The 23,776-nt window shown below is 46.1% G+C and overlaps 2 protein-coding genes across 3 annotated transcripts in view; one reads left to right on the forward strand and one right to left on the reverse strand.

Annotated features, from left to right (window-relative positions):
• The window catches only part of LOC122939542 (zinc finger protein 316-like), a 124,849-nt gene that overhangs the window by 81,264 nt on the left and 19,809 nt on the right, over positions 1-23,776 (forward strand). The gene's annotated exons all lie outside the window — the stretch shown is intronic.
• The window catches only part of LOC122937813 (zinc finger protein 420-like), a 28,196-nt gene continuing 7,079 nt past the window's right edge, over positions 2,660-23,776 (reverse strand). The window contains exons 1-5 of one of the 2 annotated variants that reach the window (XM_044292910.1): positions 22,203-22,207; positions 21,698-21,821; positions 21,551-21,615; positions 21,135-21,237; positions 2,660-5,653 (exon numbers count right to left, since the gene is read on the reverse strand). In XM_044292910.1, the coding sequence (XP_044148845.1) occupies positions 3,810-5,653; positions 21,135-21,237; positions 21,551-21,615; positions 21,698-21,782 (2,097 nt within the window). In that variant the 5' untranslated portion in view covers positions 21,783-21,821; positions 22,203-22,207 and the 3' untranslated portion in view covers positions 2,660-3,809. Of the gene's footprint in view, positions 5,654-21,134; positions 21,238-21,550; positions 21,616-21,697; positions 21,822-21,904; positions 22,010-22,202; positions 22,208-23,776 lie in introns of those variants that run through there. The other variant, XM_044292909.1, reaches the window with a different exon arrangement.

Here is a 23,776-nt window from a genome sequence, read left to right on the forward strand (position 1 = left end):
GACCGGGCCCTGGAATATGGTTTGCCGGGCTGCGGCGATCAGGGCAGTCTTTAACGCTGTACTAATGAAGCGCTTCCATTATGGAAGCGCTTCATTAGTACAGAAGGACCAGGAAGCGGTGAAGGATCTGTACTCACCACTTCCTGGTCCTCGGCTCGGCTATCGACTGTGCATGGCTGCGCACAGCGTGAGGTCTCTCTGTGACCTCACACTGTGCGCCACTATACACAGCCAGCCGACAGCAGAATGAAGAGGATAGCGATGGTGACCAGGAGCAGGAGAGGTGTTTTTTGTTTGTTTTTGCACTGGGGGCTGATGGCTGACCTGGGGGACATGGGGCAGACATGAGGGGCTAATTGGGAGCTTATGGCTGACATGAGGGGCTTATGGCTGACATGAGGGGCTAATGGCTGACATGAGGGGCTAATGGCTGACATGAGGGGCTAATGGGGGGCTTATAGCTGACATGAGGGGCTAATGGCTGACATGAGGGGCTAATGGGGGGCTTATGGCTGACATGAGGGGCTAATGGGGGGCTTATGGCTGACATGAGGGGCTAATGGGGGGCTTATGGCTAACATGAGGGGCTAATGGGGGGCTTATGGCTGACATTAGGGGGGTTTATGGTTGACATTGGGGGCTGATAGATTGATAGATGGCTAAAGGTTTGGGGGTCTGATCTGAGGTCTGATTAACATTGGGGGTCTGATTGCTGGTCTGACCCCCCCCCCCCCCCCCGGTCCCTGGGAAAATTGTCTTGCATGGAGCATGAAACCGGTCCTTGGTGCAAAGGTTGGGGACCACTGATCTACACTATTAGAGCTGGTTGCGTCGTAGTCTCCCGCTCACTTCCCGGTCATTATTTATATTAAGTTTACAGATGCTAAACAGTATAATACACCCACTGCACGTTATAGATACATGTTCCGCTCAGTTACAAACTCTCTGTAGAAATAACATGTAAAGTAAACATTCTAGCATTGGCACATGCATACACCCAGTCAGTCACATTCACGGACTATGATCATTTACTTGCGCTGGAGCCTGATGACCCATTCTCAATCTGGTGGCTGTCTTTCCTCACGCAATTGCCTGTCATGTCTGTCTCAATGCTTCTTTTGGGTCCTTAAAAAACTGGTAGATCCCAGGGCGACTACCCTGAGTTTCGCTGGGTACATCATAGGAGACTCCATATTCTCTCAAGCGACGCTTTATATCAAGGAATCTGGCTCTCTTTTTCTGCACCTTTATGGAGAAATCAGGAAAGAGTGACACCTTGTGGCCGTTAATTGAAATATCAGGTAGCTCCCTGGCCTTTCTAAGAAGAATATCACGATCTCTGCAATAGAGTATCTTCATGAGCACCGATCTCGGGGGTGCACCCGGTGGCAATGGGCGAGTAGGCACTCTGTGAGCGCATTCAAGTGCAAACAGCGGAGTTAATGTTTCTGCACTAAACCGCTCTTTTAAAGAGGACATTTCACCAGAAAAAAGTATCTAAACTGACTATACAGACGTGTAGAGCGGCACCCAGGAATCCCCCTGCACTTACTGTTATCCCTGGGCGCCGCTCTGTTCTCCGGTTATAGCCTCCGGTATGTTCATAGTTAGGCTCCACCCAGGGGAACCTGCCGCGGGGCCAATCGCAGCGCTCAGCTCATAGCCTGGCTATGAGCTGAGCGCTGCGATTGGCCAGCGCTACAGCATAGGAGAAGGAGACCGCGGCAGGTTCCCCTGGGTGGAGCCTAACTATGAACATACCGGAGGCTATAACCGGAGAACGGAGCGGCGCCCGGGGATAACAGTAAGTGCAGGGGGATCCCTGGGCGCCGCTCTACACGTCTGTATAGTCAGTTTAGATACTTTTTTTCTGGTGAAAGATCCTCTTTAACCAGGTTTAAAAAATCTCGGTAGGGTTAACACCTTCCATTTTTTTCTGGTATTTAAACTAATCTTACATTATTTCGTCTCAGCCGATTTTCAAAGTCATCTTGTTTAGCAGCCAGTATATCTAGCCTGCGAGCACGTTCCGTAGTGTCCCTCTTGAGAGGATGTAAAGCGTCCTCCATATCGCCCACTCGCTCCTCCAGGGCGGTTGTGCATTCTGACAACTTTCAAAAGTCCTGCCCGACTATGGACAGATCTTCTTTTAAGGCTCCCACTTGCATTGTCAGCGCCTTTAGTGACTTGCCGCATTTAGTAATGGCTTGCATGACATCTTTGAGGGTTGGCTCCTCCGATTCGGATTCCTGAGCCTTTGACTCAGTGTCTGCACCACTCGTCTGTAGGATGCCATAGTTAGGGCCGCGTTCTTTTACTGTAGCAGCTTCCACCCCCTCACTGTCAGAGTCCATGCCGCTATCTGATGGTAGAGCCTCACCCTTGTCTCAGAGCGTCTTATGCCAAGTAGTGCCGCTGAACAAGCATATTGTCCCAGCCGCGCTGCGGCTTCCCGCTGTAGGTCCGCTGTGTGGTCTTGGCGCTTAGGTCTGACAGAGCCAGAGCCATCTTGCGGGTCCTTGTCTGTGCCTTTCCCTTCTCTTTTCCTGGTCATGGCAGCTAAATTTCGCTATTGTTGGGTTCCCAAGGTCCACCGCAGGGTAAACATGCAAGCAACAGGATTAGGCTAATGTAAATAAAATTAAGAGGGGCACTCTCTACAAAGGGGATCACACACGAACCATAAAATTAAATGTTTGATATTTAATATTTAATATCTTTACTGCAAATGACAACAACAACAATGGGCAATCCCTAAAATATTAAAATGGTAAAATGTTTTCACACAAAATAAAATCAATCAATGTCACAATACAATCCTAAAATCAGCTATTCTGTGGAAAACAAAATGATAGATTATCCACCGTATATATATGTATATGTTTCCTTCTCAGGGATAGTTTGTCCTTAATTTAAAAATGCAGCACTATATCTTCAAAGATGGTATTCAATATCTTAATTCCATTAAGGTGCACCAGTGCCGTTCATTATTTGGAGTAGAAGATAAATAGTCTATGCAGCCCAGTATATGGTGATCCAGTTATACTTCAATGGTATAAGTCTATTCAACCTCAATTCTACCTAGGTCCGTTGCGCTAGATATGTCAGCCAGCCGGCTGTAAAGTGCGCTATTTTTATCCAGAGCTAGATATAAATTTCTCTTACCGGACTCTCAGGTATGCCCCTCGCCCGCCTCCTGGTGATCGGCGTCTCTTACCGGCCTCCCGCTCCACGGCGTCCTCCGCTGCCCTGCTTCTCACCCTTCACGCAGCGTCCCACGTGGTGACGAAGCTGGCGTCGGCATGGCGTATCACGTGATGAAGCTCTCCCTGCTGGTCAGCTGGTTTTACTTGCCGGAGGTTCTAATCGGGCTTGGGCTATTTCTTAGACAGGCCTGTCGTGTTTAAGTCGAATGTCCTTTACATGTACATCGATTATTTGCGCTCACTTCCTGGGACCATACGCATTTCGGGGACAACCCCTTCCTCAGTGGATATCAGGAGTGAGCTTTAATGCTGGTCTTTTATAGGCAGATGCCTATCAATCCACATTATTAGTGGTTCACATCCAAAATCCGGACTGGAATCCCTGTTGATAATCTTTTTCCTTTTGTTTATCTATACCTACATACAGTGCTGCATTGTTATGTGTATAAATACATATATTCTCCTCACATATTGCAATAATATTTAACATATTACAGGATTAGGCTAATGTTTGCAGGATAATTGGCTGGGGTAGTACAGGAGCTCAGCCGACGCACAGCCGCTCACATGCTTGCCCCGCCCCCCCCCCCATCAGTCACATTCTTAACATGAATACGGCTTCTCCTTTGTGCAAGTTTGCTGATGTCTCTCAAGACTTGATTTCATAGTAAAACATTTCCCACATTCTGAACATGAATATGGCTTCTCTCCTGTATGAATTCTGTGATGACTCTGAAGATATGATTTCGTAGTAAAACATTTCCCACATTCTGAACATGAATACGGCTTCTCTCCTGTGTGAATTCTCTGATGACTCTGAAGATGTGATTTCTGAGTAAAACATTTCCCACATTTTGAACATGAATACGGCTTCTCCTTTGTGTGAACTTTCTGATGTTTCAGAAGATTTGATTTATGAGTAAAACATTTCCCACAGTCTGAACATGAATATGGCTTCTCCCCTGTGTGAATTCTCTGATGTTTAATAAGATATGATTTCTGAGTGAACCATTTCCCACATTCCGAACATGAATACGGCTTCTCCCCTGTGTGACGTCTGTGATGTAAAAGAAGAGCTGATTTTGTAGCAAAACTCTCTTCACATTCTGAACAAATAAAATGCTTCTCACCTGTGTGAATTCTCTGATGTATAGCAAGACTTGAATTATTAGTAAAACGTTCGCTACATTCTGAACATGAATACGGCTTCTCTCCTGTGTGAATTCTCTGATGGGTCTGAAGAGATTTTTTATGAGAAAAACATTTTCCACATTCCGAACATGAATACAGCTTCTCCTCTGTGTGAATTCTCTGATGGGTCTGAAGAGATTTTTTATGAGAAAAACATTTTCCACATTCCAAACATGAATACGGCTTCTCCCCTGTGTGAATTCTCTGATGGGTCTCAAGAGATGATTTCTTAGTAAAACATTTAGCACATTCTGAACATGAATACAGCTCCCCTGTGTGAATTCTCTGATGGGGCTCAAGATTTGATTTATGAGCAAAACATTTTCCACATTCCGAACATGAATACGGCTTCTCCCCTGTGTGAATTCTCTGATGGCTCTCAAGATGTGATTTCATAATAAAATGTTTCCCACATTCTGAACATGAGTGGAGTTTCTCTCCCGTGTGAACTCTCTGATGCCTCTCAAGTTCTGATTTGTGTGTAAAACATTTCCCACACTCTGAACATGAATACGGTTTCTCCCCTTTATGAATTCTCTCATGGACAACAAGAGAAAATTTCTGAGTAAAACATTTCCCACATTCTGAACATGAATACGGCTTCTCTCCCGTGTGAACTCTCTGATGCCTCTCAAGTTGTGATTTGCGAGTAAAACATTGCCCACACTCTGAACATAGATACGGCTTTTCCCCTGTGTGAATTCTCTGATGGCTCATAAAATATGATTTTGAAGTAAAACATTTCCCACATTCTGAACATGAGTACGGCTTCTCTCCTGTGTGAACTCTCTGATGCCTCTCAAGTTGTGATTTGTGAGTAAAACATTTCCCACACTCTGAACATGGATAAGGCTTTTCCCCTGTGTGAATTTTCTGATGGATTATAAAATGTGATTTCTGAGTAAAACATTTCCCACATTCTGAACATGAATACGGCTTCTCTCCCGTGTGAACTCTCTGATGCCTCTCAAGTTCTGATTTGTGAGTAAAACATTTCCCACATTCTGAACATGGATATGACTTCTTCCCTTTCTGAGCTCTTAGGGCTCTCTCACCCATTTTGTGGCTAACAGTCTGTGATGAATCAGAAGATCGGATTTGTGTTAAAGGATCAAATGACACAGTTTTTCTGTGAAGAGTGGATGGTACATCTGGGATAATGGCACAATCTTCATACGTATCTGATGTGACACCTGGAACATCTGCATTATAATCTGTAGATATCAATTGTCCCTCCGAGCTCCCAGTACAGTCACCTGTCAAGAACAAAGCTTAGCAAAATTATTTTTAAATAATATAAATAAATATTTTAAATAATATTGATATTTTTTAACAGAAAAATGCACTTTAGTGCAGGGCAGTGGAGAGGAACAGTGCGGTGATGTATGAGGAAGCCATGGCTATGGAGTCAGCGTAAGGCCGGACTACTATCCTCTATTAAAATCCTTTGTATAAAATAATCTGCCTTAAAGGGAACCTGTCACCTGTAGTACGTGGCCCTCACAGGGGGCAGCATAGTGTAGTCACAGGCCTGGTGATGTCAGCGGTCTGTCATGTCTGTGCAGTCAGTACTGACAAGCCGAACCCCACAGTGTGCACCAGGGCTGCGAGGGAGACAAGGCCGATAAGTGACTGCCTCTACCCTCCCCTGCCTCCGGACCAAGACTGGCTGGTTTTCCTATGCACACCTGGAAAGAAACCTGCCAGTGAATGTCGGGAGGAGGCGGATGGTGGGGGTAGTGAGCCTCATCGGACTCATCTCCCTCCCAGTGCTGGCATGTGCTGTGGGGTTTGGCCTATCGGTAATCTAAAAGTACTGACTGCCTGCACAGAAGTGATAGCTTCCCTCTAAAGAGCATCTGTCGGCGGGATCAACCCCATCAAACCAGGCTTACTGCTTGTTACAGTTAATCATACTGAGTGGAACGACCCCTCCGTTCTTTAACAAGAGCTCGAAAAACTGCATGTGAGGATCAGGGATTATAAGGAAATAATTGTGGCAGAGTCACTAATAAGGGGGCACTGGGAGATCTGTAAAACCAGTCACCAGTACCCTCCACAAGACCGTCCCGGCTTCCCCGATGCATTCTATATGCTACATGTCAGACCCCGACTATGCCCCCGCTAATGTGCTCCCTAAGGAGTCAGCAAGGGGACCATTAGAGGATGGGTGGGGGGCAGTGCTGAAGTCTTAAGTAGGAGCAGCTCACAGAGAGCAGGGAAGCCGAGCAGAGTGGAGGCTATTGCTTACTTATCCGGAATCTCTTAGTATATAGGACCGGCCAGAGGCAACCAGTATTTAGGGTTGGTGACCTGCTTTTATTAGACTGTGGAAATGCTGTTAGACTCTGCCCTGAAAGTCTAGTCCTGCTGAATGGGTTCACAAAGGGAACAACAGGTGACAACTCCAGCCTTCTGATCAGCGCTGTGGGATACTGTATTTTTTGCCCCATAAGATGCACTTTTTTCCCTCCAAAGTGGGGGGAAAATGCCCCTGCGTCTTATGGGACGAATACTAATAAAGAGCTTCCATTATGGAAGCGCTTCATTAGTGCCGGAGGACAGGGAAGCGATGAAGGCTCTGTACTCACCACTTCCTGGTCCTCGGCTGTCAGCTGTGCAGGGCTGCGCACAGTGTAAGGGCGCTCTGTGACCTCACGCTGTGCGAGCCAGTTCAAAACACAGCAGACCGAGGAGGAGAAAGAGGAAGACCGAGCACGGGCAGGTAAGTGTGTTTTTTTATTTGCGCTGATGGCTGGGGGCTGATATGAGGCTGGGGGCTACATTAGGCTGATGCATGAGGCTGGCGGCTGATCTGAGGCATTGGGGGTCTGATTGGGGCTGAAAGCCGATTAGCATTGGGGGTCCGATTGCTGGTCTGATCTGAGATATAATGGAAACTATTTTGTGGTCAAACAACTAAAGGGGTTGTTCAGTTAGTGACCTTTTCTACAGACCCCACATCGAGGTCAGACCCACATATAAGATGTACTTTTTCCCCAAAAAGTGTGTGTGTGTGTGGGGGGGGGGGGGGGGGGGAATGTCAGTGCATCTTATTAAGCGAATACTAGTGAGTGTTTCCATTATTCCGTTTTACCGTGTAGGGAACTCAGTGAAAATAAAACCCATTGCACTGTGGTGGGACTGCACTTTATATCATAATGACTCAGAGAAAGCCGGGAGAAAAAAAAAAAGCAAAGACAAAAAATGGCCCAGGGTGGGAAGGCTTAAGAAAGTAGAGTAGCGCTGTCCTATCTAGTGGTTACTGGATCCTAAGTGACAATCACGGCCAAGTCAGTCTATAAGACGCAGTTTCTCTCCTTGTTATATGAAGTGTTACCTGAATTCATCTCAAGGGGCTAAGGCAGATCAGGCCTTCCCACCGATGAAGAGATTGTTGGTCTCTCCCGCGTTCTGGTCTATGTTGACCACACCGAGCCTTTTACCCTGTATACTGAGGGAAGCTTGGAGGGGCTGGGGGCAATCCTGACCAAATTCAAGATGGTGGGGGGCGAGTAATGGCCTATACTAGCAGAGCACCGAGAGGTGGAGGGAAGAACCCGGAGAGAACTATTAGGCCACAGCTGCTGGGGGTAGTGCAGGATTTTACCGAGAGGTTTAATGGCATCTTGTTGGCAGCAGAATTTTGTGTAGTGGACAGACAGACATCGCCTAGTGCCTTGGGACACTGCCGTCTCGGGGGTGCAGAGCAGCAGTAAATGGCCAGGAGGACAAAGCTCAACTACAAGGTACGGTACTGACATAGCAGTGGGAATACTGCTGTTCTGCCCCCCTCCCCATTATAGTCAATGGGAACGGAGAGGCAGCACGGCGAAATAGCGGCAGGACGGATCCGGCAGGCGCACGGCTTCATAGCAACCAATGACGCCGTGCGCTCCTGCTCTGAACAGGAATCCAGCCCGGCATACCGCGGACCACTCTCGGCTGCGGAACACGGCCGTGTGCATTCGGCCTAATACTGACCAGGCTCTTGCTGGGAAGAAAGGAGCCTGACCAGGCAAAGTGTGATAGAAAATACCCTGCAGTACGCTATACAGTGTTATAGAGGCATCAGACCCACTGGATCTTCAAGAACCAAGTTAGTCTGAGTAAAAAAAAAAAAATTATGACAAACATATTAAATAAAAAATAAAGTGTTTTATAAAAAATAAAAATAAAAGTTTCACATGTAAAAAAAAAATCCCAAGTAATAAAAAAAAATGTTAAAAATAGAAACAAATAAATAAAATAGAGATATTAGGTATCACCGCGTCTGTAAAAATCAGCTCTATCTATAAAAATATCCCATGAACTAACCCCTCAGGTGAACACTAAAAATAAAAGCAAATGCCAAAAAAGCGATTTTTGTCACCTTACATCACAAAGTGCAACGCCAAGTGATCAAAAAGGCGTATGTCCCACAATTTGGTACCAATAAAACAGTCACCTCATCCCGCAAAAAATTAGCCCCTACATAAGAAAATCGCTAAAAAAATAAAAAAAATTTATAAAACTATAGCTCTCAGAACATGGAGATATAAAAAAAAAAATTGTTTCAAAAATGCTATTATTGTGTTAAATTGAAATAAATAAATAAAAAGTATACATTTTAGGCATCACCGTGTCCGAAACAACCTGCTCTATAAAAATATCACATGACCTAACCCCTCAGGTGAACACCATAAAAAGAAACTGTGCCAAAAAAGGCATTTTTTTTCACCTTACTCACAAAAAGTGTAATACCAAGCGAACGGCGTATGCCCCCCAAATTAGTACCAATCAAACAGTTATCCCATACTGGAAAAAAATGTATGCAGCGCGGAATCTGGATCCAGCTGCGCATAGAGGGGGTGTGCATTGGAGCCATCGGAGGAGAGGGCAGGGACACGGTGTTGTGCTTTTTCATAAGTTTAAACAGTTATATTTACTTATTTTAGTTATAATGGGTATTCATTGCCTTTAAGAGCAATGTTGATTTATATTCACTGTTTTGTATGAAGTTTCATGTAGGCCAAAGTAAGTCCATGAGAAGATTACTGTGCCGTTCAAAAGCTACTGTTATTGTAACAACATATTATACATTTAGAAAGTTAGAAGATACGCCGCACCTGCAGATTCTGAGGCTTTATTGTTTTTCTTATCTGAACATGAATTCCACAGTGTGAGAATGGTCTAGATGTTCCTCAAAGTATATATTCATGTATCAAAGTTTGTCCCTCAGCCCTGGGACAAGGCCCCAGATGTCAGAGGTGTGAAGTGTTGAAAATATTAGGCATGTATGAGTTAACCCTTAATGGTATGACGCTTATTGCTTATACAACAGTGCCACCTAGATATGAGCGGTTAATACTACATCAGTAGCAAAATTGCATTCTGGGTAGTATTATGACGTCATGCTCCTTATCAATGCACACACCCCTCCAACAATGATTGGAAAGTTCCAAACTCTGAGGGCGTGTTCATCTGATAAGTTTTGGGTTAAGAAACCAGTTACCAGAGAAAAAAAAAGGAGAAAAAGAAAGAAAGAGAAAACAAACATTTGGATTATAGATCTCTGGAGAATCATTTGGATTATCGGGAAAAACTCTTGAGAGCTGGCTGCCCCAAGACTCTGCACATCACTTGACCATTGGGTAATGTATATTTTGTTTTATGTAGTATTGATTTAAATTAATTGGCTTGATACTTAGCCAGATACTCGCTCACTTGCGGACGTGTAACGTTAGTTGCTACATCAGTATTTTCTCTGATTTCAGTTACGATGCATATAACTGAAACAAGGGGATAATATTGGAGAAACTCTTTGTTGGGAATCTTTGTATTCCATAGTTTGATATCAAGCCAATAATTTATACGTTTTGTTGCAATACTACCATTATCTGAAAGATTGGTCATCATTTGTGGGCGGAGCAAGGGCTCGTATCTGTCATCTTCTTGATTGAGTTTTCCGCATAATCCATTGATTGTATATCTCTCACAGATTTAAAGCTGTATTGCATAATATTCTTGTGTTGGTTGAGTAGTGTTTTGGTTGGTATCATATAGTGGTGAATTCTGGGTACTGCATATCATTGTATATTACTGAAATTTATGTTGATTCATTTTTGTTTGTATTTTAACCTATTGCATAATAAACCATTTATATTTTTGCATAGACGCTTGTACCCTGTTTTACTGATTGCACAAAATAATCAGGTTCTCGATTGAACTCTTTATATTTATATAAAGCATTTGCTTTATATACCCGACAACGGGGACTATATTATTTAGTGGCAGAGCTGTATTGAAAGCTGTTCAGTGACAGTGCTTGTGGGGGAGGGGGAAGACAGATGTAGCAGAGCTGTATGTGCTTGGGGGAGAGATCAATAGACAGATGTAGCAGAGCTGAATATGCAGCAGTTCAGACAAAGTGTTGTTGGAATAGAGACACACAACTGATGTAGTAGAGCTGTATATGCCGCAGATCTGACACAGTGCTGGTTGGGGAGGAGAAGATAGATGTAGCAGAGCTATATATGCATCTATACTGATAAAAGGTCTATGGTTTATACACAACTGTAGTGGAGCTGTAATTGGAAAAAATCTGCATCAGTGCTGGTCGGTGGGGGATGGTCATGTTTTATGGGAGTCAAAAGAACAGGTCATCTGGCTACGGGCTGACATGCTTGTGGGCGAATGTATAGTAGAGAATTTTGCTGCACAGAATGGGTTTGTAAAAGATAAGACAGGTTCTGTGTGTATTAGACTGCAGGACAGTGGCCTATTACTGGGGGAGGGGCCTCACACTCTGCAGGCTGCTACTGAGCTCTCAGTGTGATGTCATAAGGAGGCGTGGCCAGCCTTCACTTTAAGCGGCTAAGCCCGCCCCCAGCCTGAGAAGCAGGAAGTGAATGCTGAGCTGCCTGCAGGCGAGAGTTAAATAGCAAGATGAGAATACCCCTTTAACTTTCTCTGGTTAAATTGTTCAAATATAATTACATTTCTATACAAGTTGGTCCAATAAGTGTATATTTATTGGTTTGCGCAAAAGTTATAGCGTTTACAAACTATAGTACAAAAATGTGAATTTCCGCATTTTGAAGCAGCTCTGACTTTCTGAGCACCTGTCATGTTTCTTGCTAGAATGCCAGGATAGTATAAATACCCCCCAAGGTATTCGCGGAGGGGCATGGCGAGTTCATGTATGATTAATTTTTTTTTTTACAAATTAGCGAAAAATGACACTTTCTGAGAAAAAATAAATAAAAATAAAGTTTCCATTTCTGCTAACTTCTGGCAAAAAAATGATAAAAAAATCTCCCACGGACTCACTATGCCCCTCAGCGATTACCTTGGGGTGTCTACTTTCCGAAATGGGGTCATTTGTGGGGTGTGTTTACTGTTCTGGCATTTGGGGCGGGGCTAAATTGTGAGCAACCCTGTAAAGCCTAAAGGTACTCGTTGGACTTTCGGCCCCTTTACGCATCGAGGCTGCAAAAAAGTGTCACACATGTGGTAGCGCCGTACTCAGGAGAAGTAGGGCAATGTGTTTTGGGGTGTATTTTTACATATACCTATACTGTGTGTGAGAAATATCTCTGTAAATGACAACTTTGTATACATTTTTTTTTTAAGTTGTCATTTACAGAGATATTTCTCTCATCCAGCATGGGTATATGTAAAAAGACACCCCAAAACACATTGCCCTACTTCTCCTGAGTACGGCGATACCACATGTGTGACACTTTTTTGCAGCCTAGGTGCACAAAAGGGGCCGAAAGTCCAATGAGCACCTTTAGGATTTTTACAGGGCATTTTTTACGCATTTGGATTCGGTGAGGGGTACGGCGAGTTCATGTGAGATTTTATTTTTTGTCACAAGTTAGTGGAATATGAGACTTTGTAAGAAAAAACAAACAAAAAAATAAAAATCAATTTCTGCTAACTTGTGCCCAAAAAAAAATATATCTTCTATGAACTCGCTCGCCATGCCCCTCAAAAGTGATCTTTATAGCGCTGCAGCGATTTTACGGTGTTTTTGCAGTGATCAGAAAAAAATAAAAATTTCTGTCACTGCGGTGGGGCGGACTGAACGCAAGTGTGCGCACAGGATCAGGCCAGATCGGGCGAACACTGCGCTTTTGTGTAGAGCCTAAGGTGACCCTAATGTACTGATATAGATCTGATTGCGATCAGTCTTGATCACTTACAGATACTATATAGTACTAGTGCGACAGCGATGACGCTAATCAGTGACTGCGGTGCGGTGGGCGCTAACTACCTAACAAGTAGCTAAGTAACTGGCGGTGATAAGGGACCCTTAGGCCCCATTCACACGTCCGCAATTCTGTTCCGCATTTTGCGGAACGGAATTGCAGACCCATTCATTTCTACGGGGACAGACTTTGTCCCGCTCGGATCCGGAATTGTGGATCTGCACTTCCGGGTCCGCAAAAATATAGAACATGTCCTATTCTTGTCCGCAATTGCAGACAAGAAAAGGCATTTTCTATATAGTTCTGGAAATGTGCGGATCCGCAAAATGCGGAAAGCACATTGCCGGTGTCCGTGTTTTGTGCGAAATCTCGGGTCTCACGAGATGACGCCAATAGGCGTCATCGAGACCTGAAAGAGCCGCCGCAATGACGCCTTTCGGCGTTTGCGTGACGGGAGATGGTTAATAAGAGCAGTAATATTGATCAGTATTATTTATGACATGTCTCCGGTGATGGTCCCAATATAAGCAAATAGTCATTTCGTCAACTTCGGGTTTTTTTAGGTGGGAAATGAGGGATGGGGAAAGGATGGACATGGGGAAAATGTGGTGAAAGAACCATTACAGAATTCTCTGAAAACCGCAGAGCAAGTAAAACATAACATTAGCCCAACTCATTCATCTCCTCTCCATGTGTAGTACCTGGTGGTATGTCCCCTTAAAGGGGTTGTCCGGGTTCAGAGCTGAACCCGGACATACCCTTATTTTCACCCCGGCAGCCCCCCTGAGCCTAGCATCGGAGCATCTCATGCTCCGATGCGCTCCAGTGCCCTGCGCTAGATCGCGCAGGGCACCGGCTCTTGTGTTTTCAATAACACACTGCCGGGCGGTAACTTCCGCCCAGCAGTGTGTTCGGTGACGTCACCGGCTCTGAGGGGCGGGCTTTAGCTCTGCCCTAGCCGTTTTACTGGCTAGGGCAGAGCCAAATCCCGCCCATCAGTGCCGGTGACGTCACCGGGCTGCCTGTCAGCCCCATAGAGAGCCCGGTACGTCACCGGAACTCAGAAAAATGCCTTTGCCCTGCGCGATTTAGCGCAGGGCAAAGGAGAGCATCGGAGCATGAACTGCTCCGATGCTCATGTCAGGGGGGCTGGCGGGGGGAAAATGGAGGTATGTCCAGGTTCAGCTCTGAACCTGGACAACCCCTTTAAGGTAGGAGTATGTTTGAGGGAGGCCCGTAAAGCCGGACTCCATTCTCGAGGGGTTAGGTTGGGTAGTAACTTCTGAAGATAGCTCCTGGCTTGTAAGGGAAGAAACTTAACTAATGGTGGGGTATTTAGTTTTGAGAGTTTCAAAAGACAGAATCTTATGTGTGGCAGAAACTTATACCTCCCTTATGCCAGTCAAAAAAATCTCTATGTGGTGACCCTACTTGGAAATGTGGGTTAGCTAAGAGGCTCATATGTAATGAAATGTGGCAGTGTAAATTTTTGAGAATTCTCATTTTTTGCCACGCCCGCCAGGTCGACATTATTAGAATGTTTTCCCTGGCTCGTTCTGGGATCTGTCCCATTGGTGGTATGGAGAAGGTTAGGGAGGGCTAGTCCGGATATAAATGCCTGTTCCTGACCCCTATTTGAGAACATGGACGTGTGGTGTATCCAGTCTATAGCAATTCTCATGAGAGCTATGATATTATAAGCCCTTAGGTTAGAAAAGTTCAACCCCTCATTCAATCTGGGCCATTGTAGGACAATATAAGGTATCCTGAATTCTTCATTCACGGTAAAATCTTCACATACAGGACAATTTGTCAACGCATTTCAGACCATATATCAATTGCGGTCCTTCCTCATGACATACTTGTTTGGTGTGGGAGGAAGGGGAATGAATATATGACTGTTGGGATGTAAGCAGGTTTTTATGTAGGAAAGATAATTTTTCTGCCGCCTTTCTGCGTTTCAATCGAGTGTAATGGATGATGTGTCCTCTAAGCCCATCGGTATGGAAGGTTATCAAGGTGTTCAATGTTATCATCCACATAATTAGACCAATGTATTTTAAGGTAGTCCTGGAATTCGTCCGACTTGTATAGATATGTGGGAAATTTCCATAGACTAGTTCTAATTTGAGATTCTAGGGCTTGTAGTCTTGGATAGTATGGAAAAGGAAAGATGATATTAATAAATGGTCAAGTCTTGAAAAGCTAGCATGTGCTGCCAAGTAGAAGGTATACTCGGGAGGTGGTGTGATAAATTCTCCACGGGTCACATAGTGAGACCGCTTCCATTAAATTGGTGAGGTCTCTGGAAGACGGTCTAAGTGATGTTTGTGGGGTGGAATTATCTAGAGTGGGGTAGATAGTGGTATTAAAATCGCATTCAACAATTAGATTAGGGTCTGCTCTAGGTAGGAGGAGAGCCTGGAGTCTGGCAAAAAAATCTGTGTCCGTCTGATTAGGGGCATATATGTTTAAAAGAGCGTATGACTTCCACGCTATTTGTATTCGGAGCAATATATATCCGCCCCCTTTGTCTTCCAGATCTTTCTCTACTGATACTCCTAAGCCCCTTCTGAATAGTATGGCTACCCCTCTGGCTTTAGACGTATCGTCCGATGAAAAACATCCATTAAGCCAAGTCGCCCGTAGGTCCCTAGACCTAGAAAGGTACATGGTACCCTCCCATTATGGTGATAAAGGCTTCAGTTTTCTGGATCAAGGCAGAAGTGGCGTCGGGCATCACGCGGATCTTCAAAAATCAGTTGCCTGCCATTCTCCAGAACTCGTAATTTTGCCGGATAAAGCAATTGGAATCAGATCGCCCTGTCGTAGAGACCTTGACATATGGGGTAAATACTCTCCGTTTCTGGGAGTCCGAAGCGGAAAAGTCCTGAAAAGAGCAAGATGTTGTGTCCTCGTATTTTCAGGGTGCGTTGGCGTCAGTACGCGCATAGGATCTATTCTTTAATCGTCCAATTCCAATACTTTGCGATGACCGAACAGGGTCTTAGGTTGTCCATTTGTCACGACCATGTTATGGCCGTGACTCCTTGGGAGCCGCATACAGTTGCCCGCGGTTTGGGTTGTAGTGTCAACCGCAGCTGGAGGCATAATGTAGTTAGCCTCAAGTGCGGTTGCCGTGGACAACAGCTATGTGTGCGGTTCCCTTGGAGTTGTGTGCGTGTTTGTATGCACTTTTGTATGTCTGTGTGCACTCAGTGTTATGTGTGGTGTGCACTCACATCTTCCCCTCACTGTGGTTGCCCGTGGCAACGTTTGGTCGTTGTGTGTACATGTGGTGGCAGTGTCCCGGGCTTCGGGCTGACTCCCAGGACATGAGTGCCACCCATGTCGTTGCCTGCGGCAACAGCCACAGTGTGTTTGTTGTTTGGACACTTCCCCTTTAAGTTGTGTTTTACCTTCTGTGGTTTTGGAAGGGTTAACTCCCTTTCTGTGTGTGTGAGTCATGGGGTGTGTCTGATTGTTGGGCGTGGCCTCTTGGCCCTATATAGCCTCAGTTGTAGGCAGTAGTCAGAGAGGGTGCTTCAGCCATGCTTGCTGGAGACAGCCTCCTGGTTATTTACCAACTGCCAGTGGGGGCCATCCTTCTGGTCATAGCAAAATAATAATGTTGTTTGGTGTCTTGAAGATGGGTTTGGTTTTATGTTTCTTTATTGCACCTATGGTCCTGGGTTCCCGTGTGTTGTGTGCCGAGTCCTGTTGTCTGTGGGCTGTACTTCCACATGGGTTCCAGGCTTTGTGTCTGTGGCAGGTGAGAGTTATGTTTGTGGCAAGTACCTGCCATTGCCATAGGTTGTATTTGTTCTCCCTTCCTTGCAGCTTGGCCAGTGAGACTCCTGTTCCTCCGTATACAGAAGGAACAGGTTGTCTTACCCTGACTCCTAGTCCAGGCACCCGTCTGAGGGTGAGTCAGGGCTCCGAGGTTCCTGAGCATGGGTCCTCCTACCTTAAAAGGTCGGCCCATGCAGCTAGGAGTTAGGGTCAGGTTAGGGACGCGATAGGAGGTGACCTGCTCCCTAATCCTGTTGTCCTGGTCAAGCAGCGACCATCTTCGATCATCGCACGGCTGAGGGTTTTCCCCATCCTCAGCCGTGACAGTATGACCAGAAAGGCTCCTCACCTGGTTTCCCTCGAAAGAGGGTAAAGCATGCATCGCCATAGGTTGATGGGGTGCATGCGCGCTCTTCGGAGGGAGAGCGTTATGGGGGTTTCGCCGCTGACGGCGCGGTGAGTGGCGTTCTCCGCCATCCCTTCACCGTTGCCTAGTTTGGCGTCCCCTAATTTTATCTTGCACTTGTGGTGTTTGTTTGGTGTGCGGTATGCACACCTTCGAAAGAGGGTGCAGCATGCAGTGCCATCTGCTTGTGGCCTGCATGCGCGTTCTCCGGAGGGAGAGCGTTAAGGGGGATCACCGTTAACGGCACGGTTGGTGGCTTATTCCCCGCCATCTTACCTTCCGTGTCCGTGTTGGCGATCCCTCATCCCTCTCCATGTTCCCATCTCTGGTCGTTTGCTGGCAGCACTCAGTTAGTGGTCCGGCTGCGTGCTGGGTAGGAGTGTCTGCTGGCAGCGACTGGAGTGGGGACGTGAGTGGAGAGTCCCCTCGTCCATTCTCAGTGGTTCTCTCCCCTGTGTCGCTGTGTCGGGCTTCAGGCCTCGCTGGACTGGCTGAGTGTGTGCTGGGAGAGGATGCAGCTGGCAGCGACTTTCTGGGAACCATTTCCTGAGAGTGGACATTCCCTTCTCCTATCCCCTTGTCTGAGTCCCTCACAAGTTTTTTTTTTTGGTGGGGGAAGGCTTTGAGGGGTGGGAGTGTCACGACCATGTTATGGCCGTGACTCCTTGGGAGCCGCATACAGTTGCCCGCGGTTTGGGTTGTAGTGTCAACCGCAGCTGGAGGCATAATGTAGTTAGCCTCAAGTGCGGTTGCCGCAGACAACAGCTATGTGTGCGGTTCCCTTGGAGTTGTGTGCGTGTTTGTATGCACTTTTGTATGTCTGTGTGCACTCTGTGTTATGTGTGGTGTGCACTCACATCTTCCCCCTCACTGTGGTTGCCCGTGGCAACGTTTAGTCGTTGTGTGTACATGTGGTGGCAGTGTCCTGGCCTTCGGGCTGACTCCCAGGACATGAGTGCCACCCATGTTGTTGCCTGCGGCAACAGCCAGTGTGTTCGTTGTTTGGACACTTCCCCTTTAAGTTGTGTTTTCCCTTCTGTGGTTTTGGAAGGGTTAACTCCCTTTCTGTGTGTGAGTCACGGGGTGTGTCTGATTGTTGGGTGTGGCCTCTTGGCCCTATATAGCCTCAGTTATAGGCAGTAGTCAGAGAGGGTGCTTCAGCCATGCTTGCTGGAGACATCCTCCTGGTTACTTACCAACTGCCAGTGGGGGCCATCCTTCTGGTCATAGCAAAATAATAATGGCGTTTGGTGTCTTGAAGATGGGTTTGGTTTTATGTTTCTTTATTGCACCTATGGTCCTGGGTTCCCGTGTGTTGTGTGCCGAGTCCTGTTGTCTGTGGGCTGTACTTCCACATGGGTTCCAGGCTTTGTGTCTGTGACAGGTGAGAGTTATGTTTGTGGCAAGTACCTGCCATTGCCATAGGTTGTATTTGTTCTCCCTTCCTTGCAGCTTGGCCAGTGAGACTCCTGTTCTTCCGTATCCAGAAGGAACAGGTTGTCTTACCCTGACTCCTAGTCCAGGGACCGGTCGGAGGGTGAGTCAGGGCTTCGAGGTTCCTGAGCATGGGTCAGCCTACCTTAAAGGTCGGCCCATGCAGCTAGGAGTTAGGGTCAGGTTAGGGACGCGATAGGAGGTGACCTGCTCCCTAATCCTGTTGTCCTGGTCAAGCAGCGACCATCTTCGATCATCGCACGGCTGAGGGTTTTCCCCATCCTCAGCCGTGACACCATTCCAGCTGGTTTAGGTGGTCCAATCCTGTGTACCTGTTCAATATGGAGTTTATCAGTCGACATCTCCAGGCCCAATGCCGCAGGCATGTTCACCGCAAGATATGTGAGTAGGTCGTCCCCAGTGACACTCTCCGGGATGCCTATGAATCTAAGGTTGTTGCGGCGATCCCGATTCTCCAGGTCCTCTAGTTTAGCAGTTAAAGCAGACTCTGCTTTTCTGCTTTGTTGTATGGTGCGTTCCAAGTTGGAGATGGTTATCTCCTGAGCTCAGTGTTTATTCTCTATATCAAAAATTTTTGAGAGTTTGTGATAATTAGTTGTAAGGCATGGAGTACCTCCAGTCTTTTGTCAAAGAGAGGTAGGAGAACCCTGGACACTTCTTGAGCCACGGTAGAGGAGCGATTACAATCTTCCACCGGTGAGTGCGAAGTGTCGTATCTAGGGGAGAGGTTAAGCGGCGTGATGTCACCATCTGTAATAAGTTTAGACGAGAAGGGCATATCTGAGGCTGATTGAGAGGGTTCTTGGGTGTTCCTGGGTGTTTTTTGGGCAATTTGCCTGCAGATTTGGACATTTTAGTTGAGGTATTAGTGGTGGCTATGTCAGATTGCATCTGAGAGGTGGTACGTGTTGTTTTAGAAGAGTTTTGGGCCACAAATTTGACCATAATCACTGTCAGGTTTCAGCCTGTGTATCTGATGTGTAAATTGTGTTAGGTATAGGGGAGGGTACTCCTTTTAAGATATTTATACCATTAGGAAGACGCAGCAAAATTTGGCCATAAAAAGTTACAGAAGCATCAGTGCTGGTGACAGATGGTGTTATTCCGTAACTGGCTACAAGGTGTCACTATTGGCTCAAAAGTAACTGTGTGAAGATAAGTGAGGGAATTTCAACCATGAAGAGGGAAGCGCCGTGGTGAAAATACTTACAATTCTCTTGTACTACAGGAACCGCTCTTTCTTCACTCCAGGATGGGGGTCTGTGTAGGATCGCTGGTTTCCCTTGTGTCCCAGCAGCAGGTATTGTACACTGGGGGTGGGGAGGGTGCAGGCCTCGGTAGTGAGGGTTTTTGTCAAGGCCTTAATAATATGTTTGCGACCCTTGGGCATCCTCTCCTCCTCAAGAAACCTCCCGGTTAGTATGGTATTGCAGGTACCGACTCGTGGCTGATGTGGAGAGCGCTGTTAAGATACATCCATACTGGACGCCCCGCCCCCGGAACTCCTGTTTTTTCATATATACCACATGGTTCTGTGATTGATCCACACAGAGCCAGATAGAGAGCGCCAGCCGATTCCTTTACCATTACATTTTCCTCTTTTGACAGTGGTTTGTCTTGCGGTGTGTGCACCCGCTCCATACTGAGGTGTAGTATAAGCCACTGGACGTTTACTCCTTTTTTAAACATTCAAATAATTGCTCCTAGAAGGAGTCATTGCACTGAGGTGTCAGGAGGAAGAGGAACCTGCAGTGGAGGTGGGAGACGAAATCCTATGACGTGGTATGGCAGAAGATTACGGAAGGTACCTGCGGCCTGTATGGACGACACATATGGTGACACCTTGCACCTTCATAATTTGGACACCAGAATCCAGTGCAGTCCAGAGTGTATGTGACATGAGGCCTGTGAAATGCTGCACAGAGGGACACCAGGACACGTCCAGGAGATTCATGGAAGAGACTTGTCACCCTGATATTACTGAGCACGTCCTGGAGAGTCACAGCGCAGACCTGAGGGAGTCGTTACCACCTTAGTGTAATGGGCTAGGATCAGCAGGAACACTCCTACTGCTTCCTCTTCTCCTGTCTACTAGTATGTTGGGGCAGTTGCTATGTATTATACAGTAGCTGATCTCTTGCTCAGCCGACCTCTCTTCTGTAGCTCACCTTGTTTGGAGAGGAGCTCCTGACTGGTTAGCCTCGCTGTAAATATTCCTAGTTTCTGCAGGGGCTGCTGGTTATAGTGTAAGCTCTGTGCTTTTCAGTCCAGTAATCCTTTTATTTTCTAGTATCTCTCCTAGTTTTCTTCATCAGTGAACCTTTGTTCTTATGGTTATGGTGGATTTACATGAGCCAATTATTGGGCAGATTATCGGGAACAACCGTACCTGCGAACACTCGTTCACGACAATCTGCCCGTGTAAATGTGCCGCCGATGAACGCACAAAACAGGTCAGTGTCCTCCTATTTGTTTTAGGGTCAGTTTTACAGATTAGTGTTTTCCATAAGAATATGTTTATGGTCAGTGAGGGTATTGGGGTCAGCGTCTAAGGACAGATCTAGGGAAAGATTCAGGGTCACTTATTGTCTGTTCAATCATCCGCTCACCCTATAACCCCCATCATCCATTTGTTCCACAATCTGATTACCATCCCCATCTTGGTCCAGTCATCTACTGAAGAGTTCTATATCTGATATGTGCTTTGTATTACTCTTCATGGGACGGTCAGGCTGTTACACAGTTTGGTCCTACTGTAAGTCCTGGGGGTATCTGAGTACTGGAGGACACTGTTAGGACCTGGGAAAGGCGCCTGCTATAGGGGAAGTCCAGTTCAGGGTTATTACAGTAACAGACTCATCTCTGCTTCATTTAGTGGTCACTACTCACCTGGGCTCTTATCTGTAGGAATGTCCTCCTTACACTGGTCATCGCCCCTCACATCTGTCTCTGTAGCATTATTATTGCTCAGATCTTCATCCAGATATAAAATCTGTGAAGCAAATATTGTAAGTTACAGGACAGTCGGACAAGTTGCAAGAAATATTTTCCATGATCACAAAAGATCGGTAAAGGGGTCATCATCCAACTTTAACCTTTTTTAACAGATCCCTTCAGAGTGACCGGACTTGTGGTGGGTTCATACTTACCTGATCCCCACCGCTGGTTGCCGGCTTCATCACTCCATGACCGCTTCCGCAGGTACTGGGACTCTGGGAATCAACATCCCATTGATGGGGGCATGTGACCACTGCAGCCAATCACTGAACGCAGCAGTGACCAACGATAGGGAAAATCTCTGTTACCTGGCCATCCTGTGGAAGGAGAGGACGCGGACATCTCTCTGGTGTTGTCCTCTGACTGGATCTCTCTGCAGGAGACACAGAGACTGGACTCAGACTTTACATACAAAGAATTCCAGGACATTTGTATTTAGTCCTGTCTGTTGTTACCTGGAGATGTGAGGGGCTGGTCCTCCTCCATCTTGACCTCCTTGTACAGACCCTTGTGTCCTTCTAAATACTCCCACTCCTCCATGGAGAAATAGACAGCGACATCCTGACACCTTAGAGGAACCTGACAACACAATAACACCGTCATCACCCAGACCCCTCCAGTGCTGTGACTGTATAATGTCCCCGCATTCCCAGCGGTGTCACCTCTCCAGTCAGCAGCTCCATCATCTTGTGGACAACTTCTAGGATCTTCTCATTGTTCTTCTCATGTATCAGATTACTAGACGTCTTCTTCACCGTGGAGTAATCCTGTTCATTGAAGACATAATAATAAATGTCACCATGTACATTCCAGAGTCCATCACTTCTACAGCCATGTCCACCTGCAATTACCATAGATAACGGTGTAATGTGACATCATCAGAACCTCTCACCTCTCCAGTCACATCCCCTGTAATTACCATAGATAATGGTGTAATGTGACATCATCAGAACCTCTCACCTCTCCAGTCACATCCCCTGTAATTACCATAGATAATGGTGTAATGTGACATCATCAGAACCTCTTACCTCTCCAGTCACATCCCCTGTAATTACCATAGATAATGGTGTAATGTGACATCATCAGAACCTCTCACCTCTCCAGTCACATCCCCTGTAATTACCATAGATAACGATGTAATGTGACATCATCAGAACCTCTCACCTCTCCAGTCACATCCCCTGTAATTACCATAGATAATGGTGTAATGTGACATCATCAGAACCTCTCACCTCTCCAGTCACATCCCCTGTAATTACCATAGATAATGGTGTAATGTGACATCATCAGAACCTCTCACCTCTCCAGTCACATCCCCTGTAATTACCATAGAAAATGGTGTAATGTGACATCATCAGAACCTCTCACCCCTCCAGTCACATCCCCTGTAATTACCATAGATAATGGTGTAATGTGACATCATCAGAACCTCTCACCTCTCCAGTCACATCCCCTGTAATTACCATAGATAATGGTGTAATGTGACATCACCAGAACCTCTCACCTCTCCAGTCACATCCCCTGTAATTACCATAGATAACGGTGTAATGTGACATCATCAGAACCTCTCACCTCTCCAGTCACATCCCCTGTAATTACCATAGATAACTGTGTAATGTGACATCATCAGAACCTCTCACCTCTACAGTCACATCCCCTGTAATTACCATAGATAACGGTGTAATGTGACATCATCAGAACCTCTCACCTCTCCAGTCACATCCCCTGTAATTCAGTGCTCCAGACAAAAAAAAAATTACCAGGAGCCATTGGCTCCTAAACTAAAAAAGTTAGGAGCCAAATTACATTTTTTAGTCGCCAAATTTAAAATGCATATAATAAAAAAAAAAGGACTTTATGAAGATGAGACGCAGGTCACGGTAGTGAGCCAGCACTACATATAGGAGAAAACAGCACCACATACCTCTCACATCCAGTGACATCTTCTAGGGGACAAGGTGACTTAAAAATGGCGAATTGCGTGGTTTAGAGTTTTATTTTTTTTCTGTTACGGCCTTCACCGAGCGGAAATATTTTTTTATATTTTAATAGCTCACACTTTTTGGGACGTGGCGATATGTAATATGTTAATTCTTTATTGTTTGTAAATTTTATATGTAAAACTGGGAAGGGGGCCATTTAAACTTTTAGTATTTTGGTGTTTTTTTTGTTTAACTTTTTATTTAATAACCATTTCTTCCCTTAGGACTAGAACCTGGATCTTTTCATTCCTTGTGCTATTCACCCTGATAGAGCTCTATCAGGGTGAATAGGATCTCACATCTCCCTGTGCTCTGTGCACACAGCAGCAGGGAGCTGAACATGGCAGCCAGGGCTCCAGTAGCGTCCTGGCTGCCATGGTAACGATCTGAGCCCCAGCAGTGTAATCTGCCACTGCCACCAATGGAGGGGATGGGGCCCTGTGGCCACCATATAACAATGGGGGAGGCGGGGGGACTTGTGGCCAGTGATAATGGGGGGGGGGGGGGGGGTGAGGCTTTGGGGGGCGCACTGCATCACCAATGAATGTACGG

The sequence above is a fragment of the Bufo gargarizans genome, chromosome 5 (genome assembly GCF_014858855.1).
Source record: "Bufo gargarizans isolate SCDJY-AF-19 chromosome 5, ASM1485885v1, whole genome shotgun sequence".
NCBI lineage: Eukaryota > Metazoa > Chordata > Amphibia > Anura > Bufonidae > Bufo > Bufo gargarizans.